The following is a 21,873-nucleotide window of genomic DNA, read 5'->3' as shown; positions in this document are numbered from 1 at the left end:
CAACTAGTTGGAATTCACTTTAGACACCCCCTGCCCCCAGCATAGAAAATAGTCATTTACTTCTCAGGGTTTTTGTGGCTTCTTTGATTTCAGCCGTCTTCCTGACCTTGCCAGTTCCCGCCCCTCTTGATGATTATTTAGGACATCTTTCTGCATAGTTTATTGGATTAAGATGCTCCGGTTTGCTTACTGCTCTAATTGCTGCCTTGTACACCTACCCCAAGCTCTGTGGCACTTTTACACAGAGGTCTGCCTCCTCCTCTAGCCTTCTGGCTCCAGGGTTGGATGTCCTGGACCAGCTGCCACGTATATCCCTGCAGAGAAATGGGCTTGCCCTCCTCCTGAGGGTGTCATGAGTCCGGAACTGCTGAGGCCAGAACATATCAGTGGTGTGCAATCTCAGAGTTGTGGAAACTGACTGGGAGTCACTTTGGAAAGCTTTACAAATAACTTCCTATGGGAAGTTTTGATATGGCCCCTTCCCCCTCGTCATTCCACCTGTCAGTGACAGCCAAGCACAGGTACTTCACAGCTTTGTTTTGTGTTGTGTCTTAAAGTCTGTTTTGAGTGTACCCTAGCACGAGGCTGTAGGACAGAGGAGATGGCAGGAGACCTGGTCCCTGCCCTGGATGCATGAGGTGAGGCTTGAAGCTATGCTGAGTCACCCACAGATCCTCTGGGTCACCTGTCCTTTCTCCTTTAAGACTTACATCATACGTGCCTTCCTTCTCTATCTGAGATACTTTCTCTAATTTCCCTCCATCAGCCAACTTTTTCTCCTCCTTTAGGTCATGGCATCAGTAGGCACTCAGTTGTCTACCCATAACAGGGTTAGGATCCCCTCTCTACTCTGTTCCCCCCACCCCCTGTTTTAAAATTTGGCACACAGTACCATAATCTGGGTTAACTTCTCCCTTGTTGGACCTGAGCTCACGAAGGGTTTGCTGTCGTATACTTAGTGTCAGTGACAGTGCCTAACTGCAACAAGTCAACGTGAGGTAACCAGGGCACTTACTGTAGCTCATGCTCTGTAATTGGGTATTCCCCACACATTTTGTCCTCAAGCCCTCACAACAACCCTAGGAGCAGATATGATAAATAGTTTTACAGAGGAATAAAACGAGACTGGTAGAAGTTACGTGATCTGCCCAGTAAGACATAGCTAGACTCTAGCTGGTGCTTAATTCCAGGTTCCCACTCTTCATGGCTTAATAAGTGTTATAAGGATTCATTTTCCCAGACATACAGTGCTTGCTGTGTGCTGGGCAGAAAGCACAATATCTATTTTGCAGAGGCAGACTATAAACAAATAAACAAAGAAGATTCATGAATGCCAAAGGGTTTTGAGGGAAATGAGCATAGTGAGGGGTAAGAATGATTCTGTTTGGGGTGGTCTGAGTGGAAAGGCTGGTGTTGTGGACAAGGTGGCAGCTGAACACTGTGTGTGAGAAGGGGTCTTGATAGTAAACTCTGGAGAACAAATGTAAAGGCCCCATTTTAGGAGGCAGCTAGTGTGGCTGGAGCAGATAAAGTTGAGGAGGATAATTGTGGAGAGCAGTGACAGTGACTGGGAGACCAGTTTCTGAGATTGGGGTCCCTGGTAACTTCATGGCTGTGGTATACTTGGTGACTGGGAAAGTTTCTGTGCAAAGGCATAGGATGCCCCGTTGCTATGGAGATGCCCTCCATGCTGCAGTCTTATCAGCTTCCACCTTATTCTCAAGCATGGCAGCCCCAGGGAATGAAGGAACTTCCTTGCTAAGATAACCACAATGTTTCACCAGTTCTGCTGCTCCTGAAACTGCCAGCAAATTAGTAACTTTAAACAATGGACTTTCTTGAGAGCTGCACAATGCTCCTAACATTGCACATTGCAACTGTATAATGTAACTGAGGAAATAGCTGCATACTATTGCTAATTCTATAACTTTCAAATACAAATAATAATGCTTGCATAGTCTTTTATCTGATTTAGAGACTTATGTAATAAAGATTGCTGGTGTCACTCTTTAGACCTGCTTCTCCATCAGAGAGCGGTTCTCCACCTGACCCCAGCTGTTTTATCTTCAAGATCTGTGGACATGACTCTTTATTTCTTCCAATCTCCCATTGCCTCTCACTGTAACCTGCTAGTTTGGCCATGCTGGCTGCAGCAGATAATATTTTTTATTTTTAAAATATGTATATAGAATTAACTAACCAAATTAATGGCAGGAACAACTAAATAGATTAACAGGGAAAGGCAGTGGGGAAAGAAGAGGAGGTAGGGGCCAGGTCTTGTAGGACTCGAGTAATAAGCTCACCTGCCTTCAGAACCAGACCAGCACCTGGACTTAGTGAAGACAGCGTGGCTTGCCTTTTGCTTTCAATTTTTAATAGAGACATTGGTATAGAGAAATATTTATGTAAGCAAAACAGCAGTGCGGATACCATGATAAATGGCAGTACACGTGTGATGATGGTAACAGCAAATGGCTTTTGACCTCAGATTCAGAGTCATAGTAGGGGCCAGGAGCAGCTGAGGGCCTGCTGGCCCTGACTAAAGAGGGCAGCTGGTCCTCAGTGCCAGCTATGTGTTGCCATGTGGGAATGTGGGCTCCATGTGCCGAATCTTCCAAGTTTCCCATAGAATTAGAAATCTGAATTTCTATGTGAAATTCTTGTATTCTAAAATGTTGGGTCAAGCTGTAACAATCCTAACAATAGGTAGACAAAATACCTGTGTGGGCGATAGTTTGAAACATCTTCTGAAAGCCCTTTAGGCTGTCATAAAGGGGATTGAATGAAATAATGATGCAAGTTAACCATTTAGCTTTGTGCCCAGTACTTGGCCAATACTGAGGAGAAGAAAGGTGCTTATCATGGATTGCACTGTTAATGTGTTTAGTTGTCTGCAACCATTATTTTAGTTAACTATAAATTTATTTAAAAAAATATCTGTCAAGTCCTGTGCAACAGTTTATTCAGGGCTACATGAACCAGTCGATGAGGGGATTATGAAAAGACAAACAGACACAGAAGTAGAGAAAAGGTTGAGGCTCAGTGGTTCGTCCTACCTCTAGTGGAGGAAGACTAACCACAAGCAAGCTTGGCACGTTTATTATGTAGATTTAAACATCAGAAGGATTTATTCTGAGAAAGCTTCTTCAAGATAAACAAAACCAAAGCTGAGGGTAAAAGCAGCTCAATTAGGGCTTATTAGCTTGTATCTATAATTCTATACCTTTGGGCAGCAGGCTTTTGAACGTAAGGTTAAGAAATAATAAAATTGGCTAGCATGGAATTTCCCTTTGAACAAGGTCTCACAATGCAGCTGGGCAGTTTTCTCAGAGCATTTGTTCCAAAAAATTACCAAGAGAGGTGTTGCCTCTGTCTTTGGGCAGTTCTAAGACCCATAATTCATTCCCTGCTCCTGACAAATATCCTGGTCTAGTTCAAGGATTAAATTAATGAATGGTTGGTAGTTACTGTTATTTGCTTATTGAGGAGTTTTTTTAATCTTTTTGCTCTTAGTTTGGTACATTCTATATTCATATTATATATAGAATATATACATTCTATATATACATTCTATATTCATGTTAAAAAGTAAACATGAGCCAGGCATGGTGGCACACATATGTAATTCCAGCTATTTGGGAGGTTGAGGCAGGGGAATTGAAAGTTGGAGGCCAGCCTGTGCAACTTAGTGAGACCAAGTTTCAAAAATCAAAAGGGCAGCCTTGAAATAGAAAAAGGGCTGGGAATGCAGCTAGGTAGTAGAGCCACCCTTAGTTCAATCCCTAGTACCAATAAATAAATGAATAGATACATATGTTTGTTATGTATGTAGTATGTAAATAAACATCAATCTGGTGTAATTCATGTGATAAAATTATCAAGGGACAAAGGGGAAACATTTTGGAGTTACTTGTCCTTATTCACTGTCCACTTCCACAGTTTTGCCATCATTGCTCCCCTCACATTCCTGTGTTTGGGCTCATTTTTAGAATCAAGATCTCCTGGCTGAATGTGTAAGTGGGAAGGAACCACAGCATAAATGCCATCCTGGACTATGTGAAGGATGACGGGAAATTAGCTTTATGAAATGACATTGTGTTTAGGAGGTTTTCATCAGTTTTAATGAAATACAAATGTGCTCAAAGCAAGCTATTTTTTTCCCAGAGGTGGAGAGATCTTCATTTAGTATGGCCTAACTCACACAATTTTGTCTCACAAGAATCATATTTGGTGTGTTGCAATCGTTGGCGGTAGTCTTGGGGAATTTTATTCAGCACAAGCATCTCTGATGGTTCTGGCAACAAGTTGGCTTAATTACTTGTTCAAGTTTTTTTTTTTTTTTTTTTTGGTTTTGTCTCTGTAAAAATTCTGGAGCATCATGGAGAGGAACACTGGGAATTACAAAATATATTTGAATATTTCTAATAGATTAAAGGTTTATGAAAACATCTTTTTTTCCCAAGATTTTTTTTACATTGTTTTTAAATGAGATCATTTTATTTGATGGAAACTGGAGATTTGAAAACAAGCAGTTTTTTATTTTGATGAAAAATCTTATATAAGTTCAAATTCTTAATTGAGTCAATATTTCTCTCAAATTTTGTACAGATCATGGAAGAAACAAATACTCAGATTGCTTGGCCTTCCAAACTGAAGATTGGCGCCAAATCCAAGAAAGGTAAATTGTAAGAGAAAGTGGCAGTTTTGATAACTGATGTTATGGAATTACTGCAGGTTTGCTGAGGAGAAAATGAACCAACCTTTATTCTTATCAGTTTTCCCCCAAATATTTAACAAATAATAATATTTGGAAGGATGACCATAATTAAAAATAATATGCAGTTTTCCAACAACAGAAAATGTTTTTAAGTATAAATATTATAATAGAAATGTTATTATAAAAGATATTATGCAACCTATGGTCTCAAAGATGCCCAGTTGATAGCCATGATTAATGATAACTCCACATGTAAAAAATGTGTTTTCAATACATAGGCTTTCTTTATACTTTTTAAAAAATTTGCTACAAACATTTAATATTTATTTTTTCCCCTTTAATGTGATACAAAGCTTAGATGTCTTTTCGTGAGTGCTTCCTTTCCATCTGATAGCAAAGAGCCCATTAGATTTCCTTTTAGACTGAGCACTTCTCTTGCCAATTTCTGCCCTGCCATGTATAGGACACTAGCCAATATATGGGCAGTCAGAAATGGAAGTATATCTGTCTAGCCGCCCTTAGATGCTCCCTGCCCCCATATTAAGATTACATAGTATTTTCCAGTGGGGCACTGCAGCATACACCTGTAATTCCAGAAGCTCAAGAGGCTGAGGCAGTAGGATTGCAAGTTCAAAGCCACCCTCAGCAACTTAGTGAGACCCTATCTCAAAATAAAAAATGAAAAGGGTTGGGGATGTAGCTCAGTGGCAAAGTGCCCCTGGGTTCAATTCCCAGTACCAAAAGGCGGGGCGGAAATAAAGACTATGCAGTATTTTCAATGGACTTGCCAGTTTATATTTTTATGGAAGTTTTTCTTTTAAAGAATGACCTTACTTTCAGCAACTCTATTGTGTACATTTCACTAAAAATAATACAAATGCTTGAGGTAATGACAAATACCATCAGACAATTCAAAGTATAATGATTGTGTACACTGAGCTTTATGCCTTGTGCTCTGGGCTTTCTGTTGTTGTTGCTATTTAGTTTTACATTTTTGTTCCTTCTGTAGCTTTTATTGCTAAATGATACTAAGCATTGCAAAGTTGCTCAATTTCCTTTCTTACTTTAGTCCAGATTTTCTTCTTTTAATTTCATTTTATTAGAGTTACTCATCCCATGGAATGTACATTATTTTACAGTTATTATTTTTTTGTGAGTGCTGTTGGCTGGACTTTGGCATGCCTGCAGAAACTCTGATCTTGGTCTCTTTTTATTTGTGATTGTGGTGGCTAAGAAGACATGGTAAATTTCTACATGTAGTTCCTTACATTTGCATGAACATTGTACTTGTCAGTTGTTTGAGAATAAGTTTTCAATTAATTTTCAGTAATTTTTATGATGTGTTGGGATGTTTTGTACTTATTATGTGGAAGATAACACTGCCCTTAGTGGGTTATATGCCAACTTGTTTATGACTTTAAAATAAAAAATCCCTGACATACTACTTGGGTAAACTGAAATTTGAACATAAACTGGATTTTCTGTTTCTGTAGTCAGGCATTTTTACTTAAAGAATAAAACAACCTTTGTTACCTAATAAAAATGAAATGTAATCAGTCCCTCAAGAAAACCCCCAAGGAGACATGAATATTAAGACACTACCAGATAATTTTGTATGGCTTATTCTTTTGCAGTATCCATGTTACAGTCCCCCCAATGTTATCATGAAACTAAGAATTGAATCATTTTTCTTTCAAAATGTGGATAGAGCTTTAGAGATTTTAGAAAAATACAGAAATTAATGGAATATTTTCATGTTTTTAGATTGATTTTCTGCCACTGACACGGTTAACCTATTCAGAGTGGAGTGGCAGTCCACATTTTGGTTGTACAAAATTTGCTTTAGAAATAAGAATATTTCAGCAGCACATTGGAGGGTATTTGGAATAATTTTCACATGGTTAAAGTTAAACTTTGGGGGCTGGGGTTGTAGGTCAGTGGTAGAGCTCTTGCCTTGCAAGTGTGAGGCACTGGGTTCCATCCTCAGCACCACATAAAAATAAATAAATAAGGGCTAAGGTTATGGCCCAGTGGTAGAGTGCTTGCCTAGCATGTGTAAGGCATTGTGTTGGATTCTCATATAAATTAATAGATAAATAAACAACTAAAACAAAAAATTAAAAAAAATAAAGATACTATGTCCATCTACAACTTAAAAAAAAAAAAAAGGTTAAACTTTGGAATTGAGCCTAAGAATTGATCCCTCCAGGCATGAGTCTATAGACTTTGTTTTATGTTCTTTTATTTATGAAGTGCTCTGAACGTACACAGTACTGTACAAGGAGCAGAAAGAATGTGCCAAAAGAGAACAAGGAAGAGGAAAGAATCAAGAGTTTGCCTCTGAGGAATTTACTGTTCCGAATTTACTTGAATGCTCTTAGTCTTTAAACACAGCTGTGGAATCAGCCTTTGGCTAACATCCCTGATATGTATATAGACCTATACATCATTTTAAAAATGGTTTAGTGCAGAGACAGAGTTTGTTTGACTATAATTTGTAGTCAGTAAAAGTAAAATGAAAGTGGTGGGGGGAATTTTAGAAGGTAATTATTTGCTCTTTGATCTGGTGTGACTGTTCCCCACTGCCCTTGAGTGTTGTGGAAGAGTTGGTCTTTCATCCATCTTCATTCCCAACTATTATTATTCAAAAGACCAAAGAAAATAAATGTATTGAGGGACGATGCCATGGATGATTATTTAATTCTGAATCCCATAATGATCTGAAGATTTGGAATATATGGATAATCCCCAGACTGTGCTAGAGAGACAACACAGCCACAGGCTTGTGTTGTATTTCACTTTCTAGTTTTTACAATGCACACTGGTCGAATGTTTGAGCCTAGACAAACATTTTTCAATGGCCGCTCTTACCACGGTCTGCCCCTTTCTTTACCTTATTGGAATTTAGTCTTGTATTTTTCAAATTATTTCCAGTAGTTGTGCCCAAACTTAATTTTGGAGCCATTGATCCTTGATCAGAGTAGCTGTATGGGAGCGTTGGTGGAAGTGCTGGTGGGATGCTGTCTGGCAGAGAGCAGCCTGAATTGGCCACCAATTAGGAAATTCAGATTCTTCTCTGAAGTCTGTGGGTTAGTAGTTCTGGGACAGCACTGGGAGTCCTCATATTGAACAAGTTTCTCTAGTTATTGTGGTCAAACTGAGTTTGGAAAACAAAAATCATACCATCTGATGTGGAAATAATATGACTTGGTTGCTAAGAAGTCTGTTCAGATGGCAGTGGATCATGCAGTCAGCTAACATGGATAAGTTTGGAGTGATGATAACCTCATTCAATGCCTGTGTTAAAAATGATTTTGAGCAAAGGAACATCTGGTGTTTCTTCTCTGCCTTGCCATACCTTATTTTTTTTAAACATTAAAAACAATTTGCTGTTGTTGTTGTTGTAGATGGACACAATACTTTTATTTTAGTTGTTTTTATTTTTATGCACGCTGGGGATCGAACCCAGTGCCTCACACATGCTAGGCAAGTGCTCTACCACTGAACCATAATCCCGGCCCATTGCCATACCTTCTTACCCTTTCTTTTTCCCTCCCTCTTTCGCTTTTGCTCTTCTTCCATTTCTCTTTGGCCATGTTCTAGATAGAATATAGTTGAAGAAAGTGATAGAAACATTTTCATATATGCAGGATATTTTGGGGAAGTGCATATTTTGTGATATAAACTGAGGGACATGGAATTTTTGAAAACCCCCAGAGCATTTGAAATTATTGGAAGATTGAATCCTCACCGAAGCCAGAAAGAACTAAAAATTTAAGATTCAAGATAATGGACATTAAAATGGATGACTCTTGGATTATCTTAATGGGGGCCATGATTAAGACAAATAAAGCAACACTTAGCATTTATTCTGAATAACGTGAATTTATTTTGTGTAGAAGAAAATGAAACTGTTTCAAACTTGTGGAATTGGAGCAGTCAAACAGTCTGATTTACATAGAAAATTCGAGGTTTGTGCTTATGAAACTAGTTCTAGGGATTAAGGTGTTCAATGGTACAAAAGTTTACTAATATAGAATAACTTCAGGCACTCATTAAAATTTTAAATGTGCTATTCTGAGTCACAGCCTGCTTTGAAATAAATGCAGCTTCATTAAAATACAAACAACATTTGAACAAGTTTGACTGTTTTGCCAAGAGAATTCCTGCCAGACTTGCCTTAACAAATAGATAAAAGTGATTTGTAATGAGAATTTATCACACTGGTGATTGTGCTGTGAACTCCACCATGCTAGATGAGTTTGTTCTCTTAAATAAGGTAAATATTTTTCTTAAAAGCCTCTTTTTGCTCTTAATTTGCTCATCAATCTCTTTCTTCTTAGATTGGCAAACGTAAATGTGGGTGAACATTGGTTAAAGTTTTTATGCCAAATTCCAAATAAATGAGGTCAACATTAATGAAGCTTTATTGCAGAGTTAAACCAAGTGATAGAAACTGGTCTCTGCAAAGTGGTACTGGGGTGACAACCTAAGATGTCCCAGGACTAGCAAAAATGAGAGTGTTGAATGGATTACTGGTGTATCCTGGTTAGAGGGAATCTGGCACCATGTTTAGTTGTTCTCTTCCTCCAAGAATGAACAGGATTCCATGAGAGTTTATTATTTTTTGTTGAATTCCATCAGAAGTAGTAGATATCCAACAGAAAATCTTAACATAGGAAAAATTATAGAAAAAATTATTTTTTTTCTTGGGAAATGTTTTGCTGAGTGTACTTATGCTTGTGTTGGGTGTTCATTGTAGACTAACTAGTGGAAGCCTTTAACATAGCAGTGTTCAGAGGATGGAGGGTAGAGGAAAGGGTGGTGTGGCATACTGGACCAAGTGTTTATAGTGGTGGGTTGCAAACTATGAGGGGTATAAACTTTATTTAGTGAGTTACAACCAGCTATAAAATACACCCAACTAAATTAGAAAAGACAAGAGTGTAAGGATATTGTTTAATGCAACTTTGAGTCATATATGTCACATGCACTCACATGTTTAGTAGGTCAGGATGTAACAAAGGTGACAAAGAAAGGTTGTAGAACCCGGGCTAGTGGTCAGTTCTCCAAAGGGTAAAGAGCAAATGGATTGTTTTGATCATTACATCCCTAGCACTGAAACCAGAACATAGTTGGTGCTTGGTAAATATTTATAGATCACCTGAGCCCTCAACTACATCATAGTGGAATTACTCATGTAGGTGACAATGTCTGTCCCTAGGGTATGTTGCCTAACAACAAGATTTTAAATTGTGGCATTCACTCTAATGAGTAATACCAACTAATAGACCCCCTCATGTGATCAAATATGGGAAATGATTGTGGGGAGGCCTTCTTTTAGTGGTTTAGAGTAGTTCTAATGAAGGAAGGAGAAGGAAACCAGGGAAAATGATCCAATCATTTTCATTTAGGGGCACCCGACTGACTGAAATTCTGGTGCTGTTCTTAGCAAGCTTGTAAATGAGACTTAAAAAGACACAGCCTCCTGGCTGACCTCAAGACCAGAATTGTTTTGGTTGTGGCTATTTTAATTATTTGGATACATAATTGAATTATCAATAGAAATGCTGAGTATTACTATTTGTTGTGAACTAGTGGGGCCATATGCTTGGCTAAATATTTTATGTACATAATCTTCAGTGTTACCTAATTATCAGAGCAACCTATGAGTTATCATGTGGTATTCTGTTTACATAGATGAAGAAACTAAAGTTCATGAAGGAAGAATAATTTGCCCATAGTTTTATAGTTAAAAGTAGAGGGCCTTGAACTTGAATTCAGGTCTGTTCCTAGAGCCCTAATAAGTCCTAATCATTATACTGAAATGTCTTTTCACATCCATGTCTCGGTGAGAAAATACCTTTCCTGGTGCTTTTCTTCATCTAGGGTGGTCTGTGTCATCCTTCAATGACTATTGGCATTTATAGCTGATAATAATTGGCCCAGTTTCATAATGCCTCTGTCCTTGGAAAATTATGGAGACTTCATGGTAAACTGAGCTTAGCTCATCCTTATTTTTACAGTCAATACCTCCTTTTCCAGGTTTTACAGGTAAAAACATGAAACCACTCATGACTGGGCAATTCTTTAAAAAGTTTTTCCCTCTGAATTTTCACGTGATACTTCATGTATTATTTCCTTAGGAAGAGATTTTTTATTTGTCCATGAGTGACACAACTTCTAAAAGATGGATATGGGAGGAAATATGCTTAGAATATGGTATAAGTTTCTTAGAGAGGTTTTGTTAGGGTGATTTTTTTTTTTTTTGGTTTGCTTTAAATCTTTGAAAGTAAGTAGTACCCACCACCTGCCCAGGAACCCTTGTGTTTTTTCTTGGCAGAAAGATTTTGTGTGGGATGTTTTTGTATAATTATTTAGGTGCTTGGTCATCATTTGGTGAGTGCTGATTGGGAGTCAAGAGTAGGAATCAGTTGAAGAGCTAGTTAAGTTGTATATAGTAAGCTAAGAGTCTAAGTAGTGCTCAGTCTCAAGAAGTACCTTTTGGAGGAGGGCAGAAACTGTGGCCATTCCCAGTTCTTCAAGCTCCATGTATGCTTAAACAATACAAAGCGTGTATGAACGAACGCATCTTTTAAAAATTTATTTTGTTAGGGTATATCTACATGAAAAACCTCATTTGTAGAGTATCAAACAAGCACATTTGAGGACATTTCTGAAATACATATGCTCTCTCTCTCACACAGAAACAGCACAAACTGTTTTAGGGGTGAAACCAAAGTGCTATATGATTGATTATCATGACTGAGGACTTGAGCTTGGGCTCATTTCTCGATTTCAGGCTGGTTTTTCTTTCTTCTCTTCTGAATGGCCCAAACATTAGCTTACTTTGCCCATCTGGTTATGCTGCAAGCTAATTCTTCTTTCCAGTCTTTCCCTCTCATTCCTGTGCCAGGGCCAGAGAGGTACAACCACCCTGGAAGACATTTGGTAGTTCCTTACAAAACTAAACATAGTCTTACTGTGCAATCTTTGATTACACTAATTGGTATTATGCAAATGAGTTGAAACTTATGTTAACACCCAAAACCTACATGTAGATGTGTGTAGCAGTTTTACTCATAATTACCGAAGTTTGCAAACCACTAAGATATCCTTCAATAGGTAAGTGTATAAATGTGTTATATCCACACAATGGAATATGGCTCAGTGCTAAAAAGTCATGAGCTATCAAGCCATGAAACACATGGAAGAACCTTAAATGCATATTACTAATTGAAATAAGCCAATCTGAAAAGGTTATAATATTGTATGATTCTAAATATATGACATCCTAGAAAAAGAAACTGTGGAGACAGTAAAAAGATACGTGATTGCTAGGGACTTGGAAGGATGAATGGGTAGAGCACAGATGATTCTTGGGTTAGTGAAATTAGTCTGTGTGGTCTGTAATGGTGGATACTTGTCATTATGCATTTGTCAAAACTCATGGAACAGTTTTAATGATGATGTGCTGGGCCAGTGATGAGAACTCTCTGTACTTTCCACTAATATTTTCTGTAAGCTTGAAACTAAAAAATGAAGTCTATGGAAAAGAAATAGTCATAGATACTGGACACAGCACTTTGATCAACATTTTAAAGTAAAATATATGTGAAAATATTATGATCAATAGTAACTCCTTAATGTGTAAGTTTAAAGGCACCATGATCTCTAAAGAAATAAAAAAGAAAGAAAGAAAAGAGATAGTGAGAAAGATGTCCAGATTAAACAATAAGCAGGCTGTCATCCCCAGTAGCTGAGTGGCCCAGAGCTAGCTCTTTATCATCTCGCCTGCCTCTGAGTTGTTGTGGCCCTTCTTAGGAGAATTTCTTTCTGTCTTCTTGTTTCCTGAACCAGTGCTCACATGGTTCCTTACCTCTAGGAGCCCAGGTTCCCTTCCACCTGCAGTTCTTCTCTCATGTTAAATGCCGAGGAGCAAGGGAGAGAATATGTAGATACACCTACCTTATAATAGACATGGTGCTAGGTGAACCACTTGAATGAATATTACTCCCCTTCGCCTGGCCCTGTATATACTAGTTACCCATGCCAGCAAATGATATACCTTGTCTGAGGGCACAGAGTGATAGAGTTAGGAGGTAAACCTTGATTTCATAGTTTGAGGTATTTTCTGCACTCCACCTAGGTGCTAGTGAAGATGCTTGGTCACACAAGGGATGAGGGTTCTCTTACACTTTCACTGAGGGAAGTCCAGATTTAAAATATGCATCTTAAGTGTATTCCTCAAGCAGAAAGGCAGTTAATTCAAGGTAATCCCTACCAAGGGTTTAGAAACTTCCCAAATGTCAGTCTTTTAGATTTTCAATGTAGTTTTTTTTTTGTCATTTTTTTGTGCTCTTATCATCTTTCTTTTTCTCCTTTGTTGAGAATTACTAATGGTTTTTCTGAGATTTATGTATTTTTTTAAATATAGGTAGTGGCTCTCAACCTAGGGAAATTTTGTCCCCCAGGGAACATTTGACAGTGCCTGGGGACATTTTTTTGGTTGTCAACATTTCGAGGAGGTTCTACTGGCATCTTGTGGCCAGAGGTCAGAGGTGCTGCTAAATGTCATACCCTGTACAAGACAGCCCCTAAGACAAAGCATTATCCAGCAGGAGATGTCAGTAGTTCAAGGTTGAGAAATGCTGGGCTAGGGGAGTGAGCTTACCATCAGAATATTGCCTGCATAGCACTAGATTCCTGTGAGAGCACATCTTGCAGTCCACTGCATTGTTTGTCTGGCTTTCTTTTTGCAACAGTAGCCATTAGGATATTTTATACTACTGACTATCAAAGGAAGAGCATACTTATGTAACAAGACAGTTGACCTGACATAATTTCAGTAAAAAAGGTAAAACATGTTTGTATGATAGATCTACACATTTTAAAGGCCTCAAATTGCAATGAGTTTTGAGTTTACAGTTTAATCGTGCAAGTTCAATTTCTTTTTTATTTCCTATGAGTGTTTCAACAGTGCTTTGCTCTATGTATGTCGCTTCAAGCCTGGGGGACAGCTGTGCTGCCTTCTTCATTCTTACAGCCTGACTTGTCCATTTCTCTTTGCTAGAATGTGTAATTGAGACAACAGTGACAATTCCTAAGGTTTCTGATCATGCTTGAGTACTGCGATGGCACTATGAGTGCATATCTTGGCCTGGAAACAGGCACCAAATTTTGATGTTGCCCCAAACCACATGTGGCCTTTTCCTGGTTTTTCCTCTGCTCTGTCAGTCAAGGCATGGCTGGACAGAATTTAGTGACATTTATTAGGCCTGTCAGTAGCAATTAAGTTATTTTCATGAAGGCTTTTTGCAGTTGCAAGTACTACTGAGCAACCATGTGGCATTTCTCGTTAGCTAAAGCAAATAAATCACAGTGGCATCTTCATTTTTCCCAGTGCCCTTTTTGGGACATTGAAGCATGGATTATGACTTAATATTACATTTTTATTCAAACCTTGGTACTAATAGATGCTTTTATCAAAAAGATATTAGAGAGATCTTAGGAATGAAGAGTTACATTCCCTTTGTATTTTGCTGCCAGAATTACTCTTAAAGCAAAACGAATCCTGCCTGAAATAAAAATGAGATAACTGCATTTGTGTGTTTTTGGCTCCTTGATCAATACAAAATAATTATGTATTATTACTTTATGAAAATGGGTCCATTTCATAAAATTTATTTCTGTAATTGAATTTTTCCCCATAAAATAATGAGAGGACATCTTCCATATAATCACATAAACAACCCACTGTTTTTGTAGCCGTTTTAGTATGTGGAGTATGGCTATATAATAAATAGTATGTTTTGATATATATTTTGATTTTTGGATGATTTTTCTACGGTGAATTTCGAATTCATCTGTTCACTTGCATATGGTTTTATGTGGCATAAATTCTTGCAAATAGAATTCTTAGGCCACAGGATATGAGCAACCTATTATTTTTTAGGATTTTCACCGCATTTTCCTGTATGACTATTGAATTCCCACCATGCAAGGATAGGATTCTGGAAGGGGAAACAACTCTTCTTTCCTCTTTGTCAACACTGTGCTTTCCCATCCTCAGCTAGTGAAAAGTAATCATGTCACATGCTGTCTGTCCATTAGTGAGTAAAAAGGTTGAGCATTTTTCATCAGCTCTGGAGTACTTATTCCTCTGTGAATTGTTTGTCACAGGCTTTATTGGTTTTTCTAGTGTCCTTTACCTGTTGTAGTAGGTTGTTCATCTTTTTTTTTCTAAAGAAATGTTGAAATGTTGGGGTTATTTTTATTTCAAACTAGATGAATATGATCTAAAATGGTAAATAGGGGTTAATTTTTAAAGGACTATAAATTTATGTGTTAACTTTGGGCATTGGATTTCCAAAGTGAATTACCTAAAGATTAGATCTTCAATTTTAATAGTAGGAAGATGTGTGTCTGTTTTGTGAAGGCATGGGAAATAGTTACAGTATTGTACACGAGTCATCAAATTCCAAAGTTTTCTTGGCATAACAGAAAGAGACCCAATAAATTGTTTGGCTTTATTTCCACACGTTGGGCTTGGGTTCCCTATTTTTGTAGGAAAAGGTTTTGAATTTTTTCCAATCTCTTATATTCAAGGGAAGGATGTGTAACTTAAATATGTTATTTTGAGTTAACTTACATTCCACTTATACCTTGTTTTCATTTCTAGACTAGGATCCATAAATACAAGTATTGAGTTTGGGGTATAATTTGCTTCCTCTTCAGCACTCAGGTTTCTTAACAAGACAGAAAACGCTTTCTTCACTGTGCCATTTCAGGGTTGTCCCCTTGCCTTCTTTGTGTGGTCTTTGCTCTTTCTCAAATCCGATACAGCACTGAGGAGTTCTGATTTATTTTACTTACTTTGGAAGTGTGCCTGAATCCAGAAAAGTGAGGACGAAAAAAACACAAAGAATTTTCAGTCATCAAAGATGTAAACATTTGAGATTAAAAAATATATCCAGATATTTTTTGGCTTTTAGAATAAAATGGATATATTCTCCTCTAATCCTCCTTGTTTTGTTTTTATTATGTAAAATACTAGTTTTTTACATCTTAGGCAAATTTATACCTATGAAACATAATATCTGTATAGTTTAGAATCTCAGAAGTCATTGAAAAATATTTTTGAGTGCTTCAAGTAAAGTATGTTCTAGCAACATTGATTTATGTTTTGTTTCCCAATCCATTATGCCAGTTCATACAAGTACTGTGCTTACTATGGAAGGGCATCCCCACCCCAATTCTGCCAATTGGGCAGCTCCTAGTTGTTGTTCCACCTCCATCCCAGCTGGCCTGCCTTCCTAGAAAGTTTCACCCATGCCTCCAGGTGGAGTTTCATATGCTGTTCCCTACACTAACTCAGTACCTTCCATGTACTTGCGTTTTGTTTAAGTGTGACACACTGGTATTTTATTAGCCTGGACACTGGCCTTTCCTTCTGAACATGGAACCCATGAACCAACATGCTTATTCTCTTTCATGTGCATGATGCTTGCCCGAAAGTTGGAGTAATAAATTGTCAAAGTTTACATTATTGTTAGGTTTACAGTGAATTTAAAATTAATTCAACAATCATTTAAGTTATACTTTTGAATAGCATTTGAGAAAGAAAAGGCTTTAGTAACTGACAACTAGACTGTGGTGCTCCCAAATGAATATAAATACCTCTTGTAGAATTCAAATAATGAGACAGAGCTGCTTCTTGAGTATATTTGAAGCAAGGCTGAGACAAGGATGCTGTCCAGTCACAAGTGATTAAATATCACTCTCTTGTGACTGACATGAGTGATTGCTGCTTTTTTACCTGACATGACTTCAACTCAGCTTTAAGCCCTCTATCCTAAATTAAATTTGCCAAGATAATCAGTGATTGCCTCTTCTTCTTGACAGCTCCCAACTCAAAACTAACTGACTTTTCTTAACCCCTCCTTGGAATCACCCCAAACAAATCCACATTGTATATTACCAATCTGCCTATTTCTTCATAAGATGCTCCATTTCTTCTGGTGTACTCTCTTACTTGCTGCAGCAAGATAAAGAAAGTTTAATTTATTTTCTCTGTGTTTCTGGTGGTCGTTTGTTGGTGGGCACTATAGTGAGTATTGGAGGAACTTAAATAGCCATTGTTTCAGTCTCTGCCTTTGATAGAGTTTGCTGGGGATTCCTGCTATATACTCAAACAAAACTTTAAAAATGGCATAATTTGCCATCAAGACTAGAGTAGATAAGAGGAGGAAGAGAAGGGTACAAACCACAGCCAAGAAAAATATTTTTAGGCTTCTGTAGTTCTTGGTGTGAATCTCCAAAGAGTGGGTAGAATTTGAATAGAGGAAGGTACGGGACATTCTGTGTGAGAAACGCTTAAAACTGAAAAGGATTATTATGTTATAGGAAGAGAGGAGGCTAGTGAAAGGAAAAAAACTATAAGGGTTGGTGGGCAGTATGGATGGATAGATAGATAGGGCAGACCAGTGAAGTCAGTGACCTCATGAGAACCTCATCTCTCCTGAAAACAGTGGGAAGCCTCAGAGTGGGAATGGTCACAGGAGATCATTGATAAGAAGGGCTTAAAGACTTGAAGTTAACTGTAATAGATTATATTTGATAAGAGGGAGGTCAGAGAGACTTCTTGAAAGGTGAATCAGCTGGTCATGGCAACTTGTAGGAATTGGGCGGTTGATTGCTATAGTGCATGCTGTTGATTTGCCCTTGGCCAACCTCAGAGTTCACCTGCACAGACATTCCCCATGCACACTGACATCTTTCCACCTTAAGTGCTGGTCTTTGTGGATCTACCTGAGCAATTTGGTAACTCATGGCAACTTGTTCCTTTGATGCAGAGCAGCCTAGAAATGCCCGTCATGATGCCAGTGATTGAAATACCACAGGAGCAGACGTCACTGGGTGAAAGACTGGAGTCGGAAAAGAAATGCCCCATTTCCCCTCTGCTTTGTGGAACAATTTTCAGGCACATTCTTCACACATCCTCAAAAGGTTCCGGGGGATTGAGCCCAGCAGTGAAGGCTCCATACCATTCCCTTCACTGATGTTTCTTTGTTTTCCTACTTTACTCACTTACTCTCCTCAGAATCACCTCGCGGATAAACTATCCTAAGTAACCAAAATTCTTGTCTCAAAGTCTTTTTGAGGGAACCCAAACTAAGATGTGTATCCTGGATAATCGGGATAATCATTGTGACATGAAAAAAAATGGACTTGGGATCCTTTCCCAGGTTAATTAATGAATCTGTCCAGTGGAAAAAAAATGACTGCAGCTACCTCAAGTGTATTTTATATATCAGTGAAGAAATATGGCAAAATGATTTAGGGTTCATGGCTCATTTTGAGAAAAAGAAATGCTCCAAGCCATCTGCAAAAGTATTACAATGATCCCAAGTGGAACATAGGCAGTTGAAACAGTTTCCAGTCACATTAGCTTGTTGTCAACAAAAAGAAAAATATACACTATGGGGAGATGCAAGAAGAAAGAAAAGATCTAGAAACCCATGATTTCAGCAGGCCAGGGAAAAGAATTTCAGTGTATGAGCAGGGCAAGAGCCCTAAGCTTCACCTGGGTATCATCCAGGTGGTCTGGGATTCCCTGGCCATTGGATGTTACGATATGGTTCTTGCCAGGGTAGGGAGGATTGATGATCAATCACTGGAGACAGACCCAACCATAAGATCATTTCTGTCTTCTTGTACTCTCCTAAAAGTCATGGTAAGTGCCTTGAGCCAAGTTAGGAAAATTATTTCCGTTACTAACAATATAGTTGTTAAGTGTGCTCCGTGGGGATTCTGAAATATTTACTTGACATTAGTAAGCATTAGAATTTCATTCTTTTGCTAGTTTTCCTCATGATCACATTAGCATCCAGATCTTTGAAAACTCAGCACTTGGTGGAATTTTATACACAAATGGCAAGAAAATTGCTTATAACTAAAGGAAGCAGTGAATCCGTCCGGTTTCCATGAGCAATCATACCTGAATTGTTCAGCATTTGAAACTGACTCATGGCTTAAAAGATGTCTGCACTGGGGTGGTCCTGTCCATTACGTTGTCTTAGGAAATGAAGCCCTGGCTTTCCTTAGCCCTGTATTCTATACTGGAACTTTTTCTAGAAGGGAAAGAATAGCCTATTTTGTTGCTGGTGTTTTTTCTTCTTTTTATTATTCCTTAAAATCTTTTAGTTAGAAATTCTTAAATCAATTGAAATGAGTTTAAAACACATACAGTCTGTTTTCCATTTAATAAATTTTGGAGCAGTCATACATATTCCTGTATTATACTGTTTTCATCAATCATATGAATTAAGTGATAAAATAGTAAAAGATTTGAATTCTCCTTAGGAATATATGGTTTTTTTTCTTTTTCAATATTTTTTATTGGTGCATTATAGTTGTACATATTGATGGGATTTGTTGTTACATATTTGTACATGCACACAGTATAACAATATAATTTGGCCAATATCACTCCCCAGTGCTTTCCTCCCTCTGTCCCCATTTCCTACCCCTTGATCTCTTTTCTCTATTGATCTCCCTTTGATTTTTAGGAGACCCACCCCACCTTTGTTTTTCTTTTTCCTCTCTAGCCTCCTCCTATGAGGAAAAACATATGATCCTTAACCTTTGGGGTTTGACTTATTTTGCTTAACAGGATGGTCTCTAGTTCTATCCATTTTCCGACAAATGCCAAAATTTCATTTTTCTTTATGGCTGAATAAAATTCCATTGTGTAAATATACAACACATTTTCTTTATCCGTTTATCCACTGATGGACACCTGGCTTTCCATAGTTTGGCTATTGTGAATTGTGCTGCTGTGAACATAGGTATGCATGTATCATTGTAGTAAGATGACTTTAATTCTTTTGGATAAATACCGAGCAGTGGTATGGCTGTGAGGAATATACATTTTTTTTTTTAAATTGGAAAGTATCTATCTCCATTGTAGAAAATATGTACAGGAAAGCAAAATTAAATCATCATCACATCAGTAATATTTGAGAGAACAGTTTGATAAGTCAGGATTTAGAAGACAACAAGCGACTAATATTTACCATGAAAGAAAACAGTCATAGATGGGGTGGTTTGATGCAGCAGTGAGTTGAGGCGAAAGAGTTTATTTCATTGTTGTTTTTTAATTGATTTAAAAAAATAAATGACAGCGGAATGCATTACAATTCTTATTACACATATAGAGCACAATTTTTCATATCTCTGGTTGTATATAAAGTATTTGACACCAATTCGTGTTTTCATACATGTACTTTGGATAATGATGTCTGTCACATTCCACCATCCTTGCTAATCCCCTGACCCCTCCATTTCCCTCCCACCCCTCTGCCCTATCAAGAATTCATCTATTCCTCCCATGGTCCCCCTCCCTACCCCATTATGAGTTAGCCTCCTTATATCAGAGAAAACATTCGGCATTTGTTTTTTGGGGTTTGGCTAACTTCACTTAGCGTTATCTTCTATAATGCCATCCATTTACCTGCAAATGCCATGATTTTGTTCTCTTTTATTGCTGAGTAAAATTCCATTGTGTATATATGCCACATTTTTTAATCCATTCATCCACTGAAGGGCATCTAGGTTGGCTCCACAGTTTAGCTATTGTGAATCGTGTTGCTATAAACATTGATGTGGCTGTGTCCCTGTAATATGCTGTTTTTAAGCCTTTTGGGTATAGACTGAGGAAAGGGATAGCTGGGTCAAATGGTAGTTCCATTCCCAGATTTCCAAGGAATATCCATACTGCTTTCCATATTGGCTACACCAATTTGCAATCCCACCAGCAATGTATGAGAGTGCCTTTTTCCCCACATCCTTGCTAACACTTATTGTTGTTTGTCTTCATAATAGCTGCCATTCTGACTGGAGTGAGATGATATCTTAGAGTAGTTTTGATTTGCATTTCTCTAATTGCTAGAAATTATGTACATTTTTTCATATATTTGTTGATTGATTGTACATCCTCTTTTGAGAAGTGTCTGTTCAAATCCTTGGCCCATTTGTTGATTGGGTTATTTATTTATTTTTTTTTTGGTGTTTAGCTTTTTGAGTTCTTTATATACCATAGAGATTAGTGCTCTATCTAATGTATGAGGGGTAAAAATTTTCTCCCAGGATGTAGGCTCTCTGTTCACCTCACAGATTGTTTCTTTTGCTGAGAAGAATCTTTTTCGTTTGATTCCATCTCATTTATTGGGGCCTAATCCCACATAATGAAGATGAAGGCCTACTTTTTCTTCTATTAGACACAGAGTCTCTGGTTTAATTCCTAGGTCCTTGATTCACTTTTAGTTGAGTTTTGTGCATGATGAGAGAGATGGGTTTAATTTCATTTTGTTGCATATGGATTTCCAGTTTTGCCAGCACCATTTTTGAAGAGGCTATCTTTTCCCCAATGCATGTTTTTGGCATCTTTGTCTAATGTAAGATAATTGTAATTTTGTGGGTTGTTCTGTGTCCTCTATTCTGTACCATTGGTCTGCCACTCTGTTTTTGTGCCAATACCATGCTCTTTTTGTTACTATTGCTCTGTAGTATAGTTTAAGGTCTTGTATAGTGATGCCCCCTGCTTCATTCTTCCTGCTAAGGATTGCTTTAGCTATTCTGGGTCTCTTATAGACACAATATATTGAAATCTCTGGGTCATTATGAAAGCAGTACTAAGAGGAAAATTCATTGCTTGGAGTTCATTCCTTAAAAGAAGAAAAAGTCAACAAATAAATGACCTCACACTACATCTCAAAGCCCTAGAAAAAGAGGAACAATTCAGCAGCAAAAGCAGTAGAAGGCAAGAAATAATTACAATCAGAGCTGAAATCAATGAAATCGAAACAAAAGAAACAGTTGAAAAAATTAACAAACAAAAAGTTGGTTCTTTGAAAAAAATACATAAAATTGGAAGACCCTTAGCTATGCTAACGAAGAGAAGGAGAGAGAAAACTCAAATTACCAGCATACATGATGAAAAAGGTAATATCACAACAGACACTACAGAAATACAGAGGATAATTAGAAATTATTTTGAAAACGTTATACTCCAATAAAATAGAAGACATTGAAGGCATTGACAAATTTCTTTTTTTTTTTGGTAGATGGACACAATACCTTTATTTTATTTATTT

At 37.7% G+C, this 21,873-nt stretch overlaps 1 protein-coding gene across 3 annotated transcripts in view; it reads left to right on the top strand.

Annotated features, from left to right (window-relative positions):
- The window catches only part of Bicc1 (BicC family RNA binding protein 1), a 296,259-nt gene that overhangs the window by 181,136 nt on the left and 93,250 nt on the right, over window positions 1–21,873 (top strand). For all 3 annotated transcript variants that reach the window (XM_046419762.2, XM_046419761.2, XM_046419763.2), the window contains exon 3: window positions 4,609–4,678. In XM_046419762.2, the coding sequence (XP_046275718.1) occupies window positions 4,609–4,678 (70 nt within the window). The remainder of the gene's footprint in view (window positions 1–4,608; window positions 4,679–21,873) is intronic.

The sequence above is a fragment of the Marmota monax genome, unplaced genomic scaffold (assembly GCF_021218885.2).
Source record: "Marmota monax isolate L192 unplaced genomic scaffold, Marmota_monax_Labrador192_F-V1.1 WCK01_AAM20220418_F8-fsc00019, whole genome shotgun sequence".
NCBI lineage: Eukaryota > Metazoa > Chordata > Mammalia > Rodentia > Sciuridae > Marmota > Marmota monax.
The sequence above is the reverse complement of the archived record's forward strand: the minus strand, read 5'-3'. Positions and strand labels throughout refer to the sequence as shown.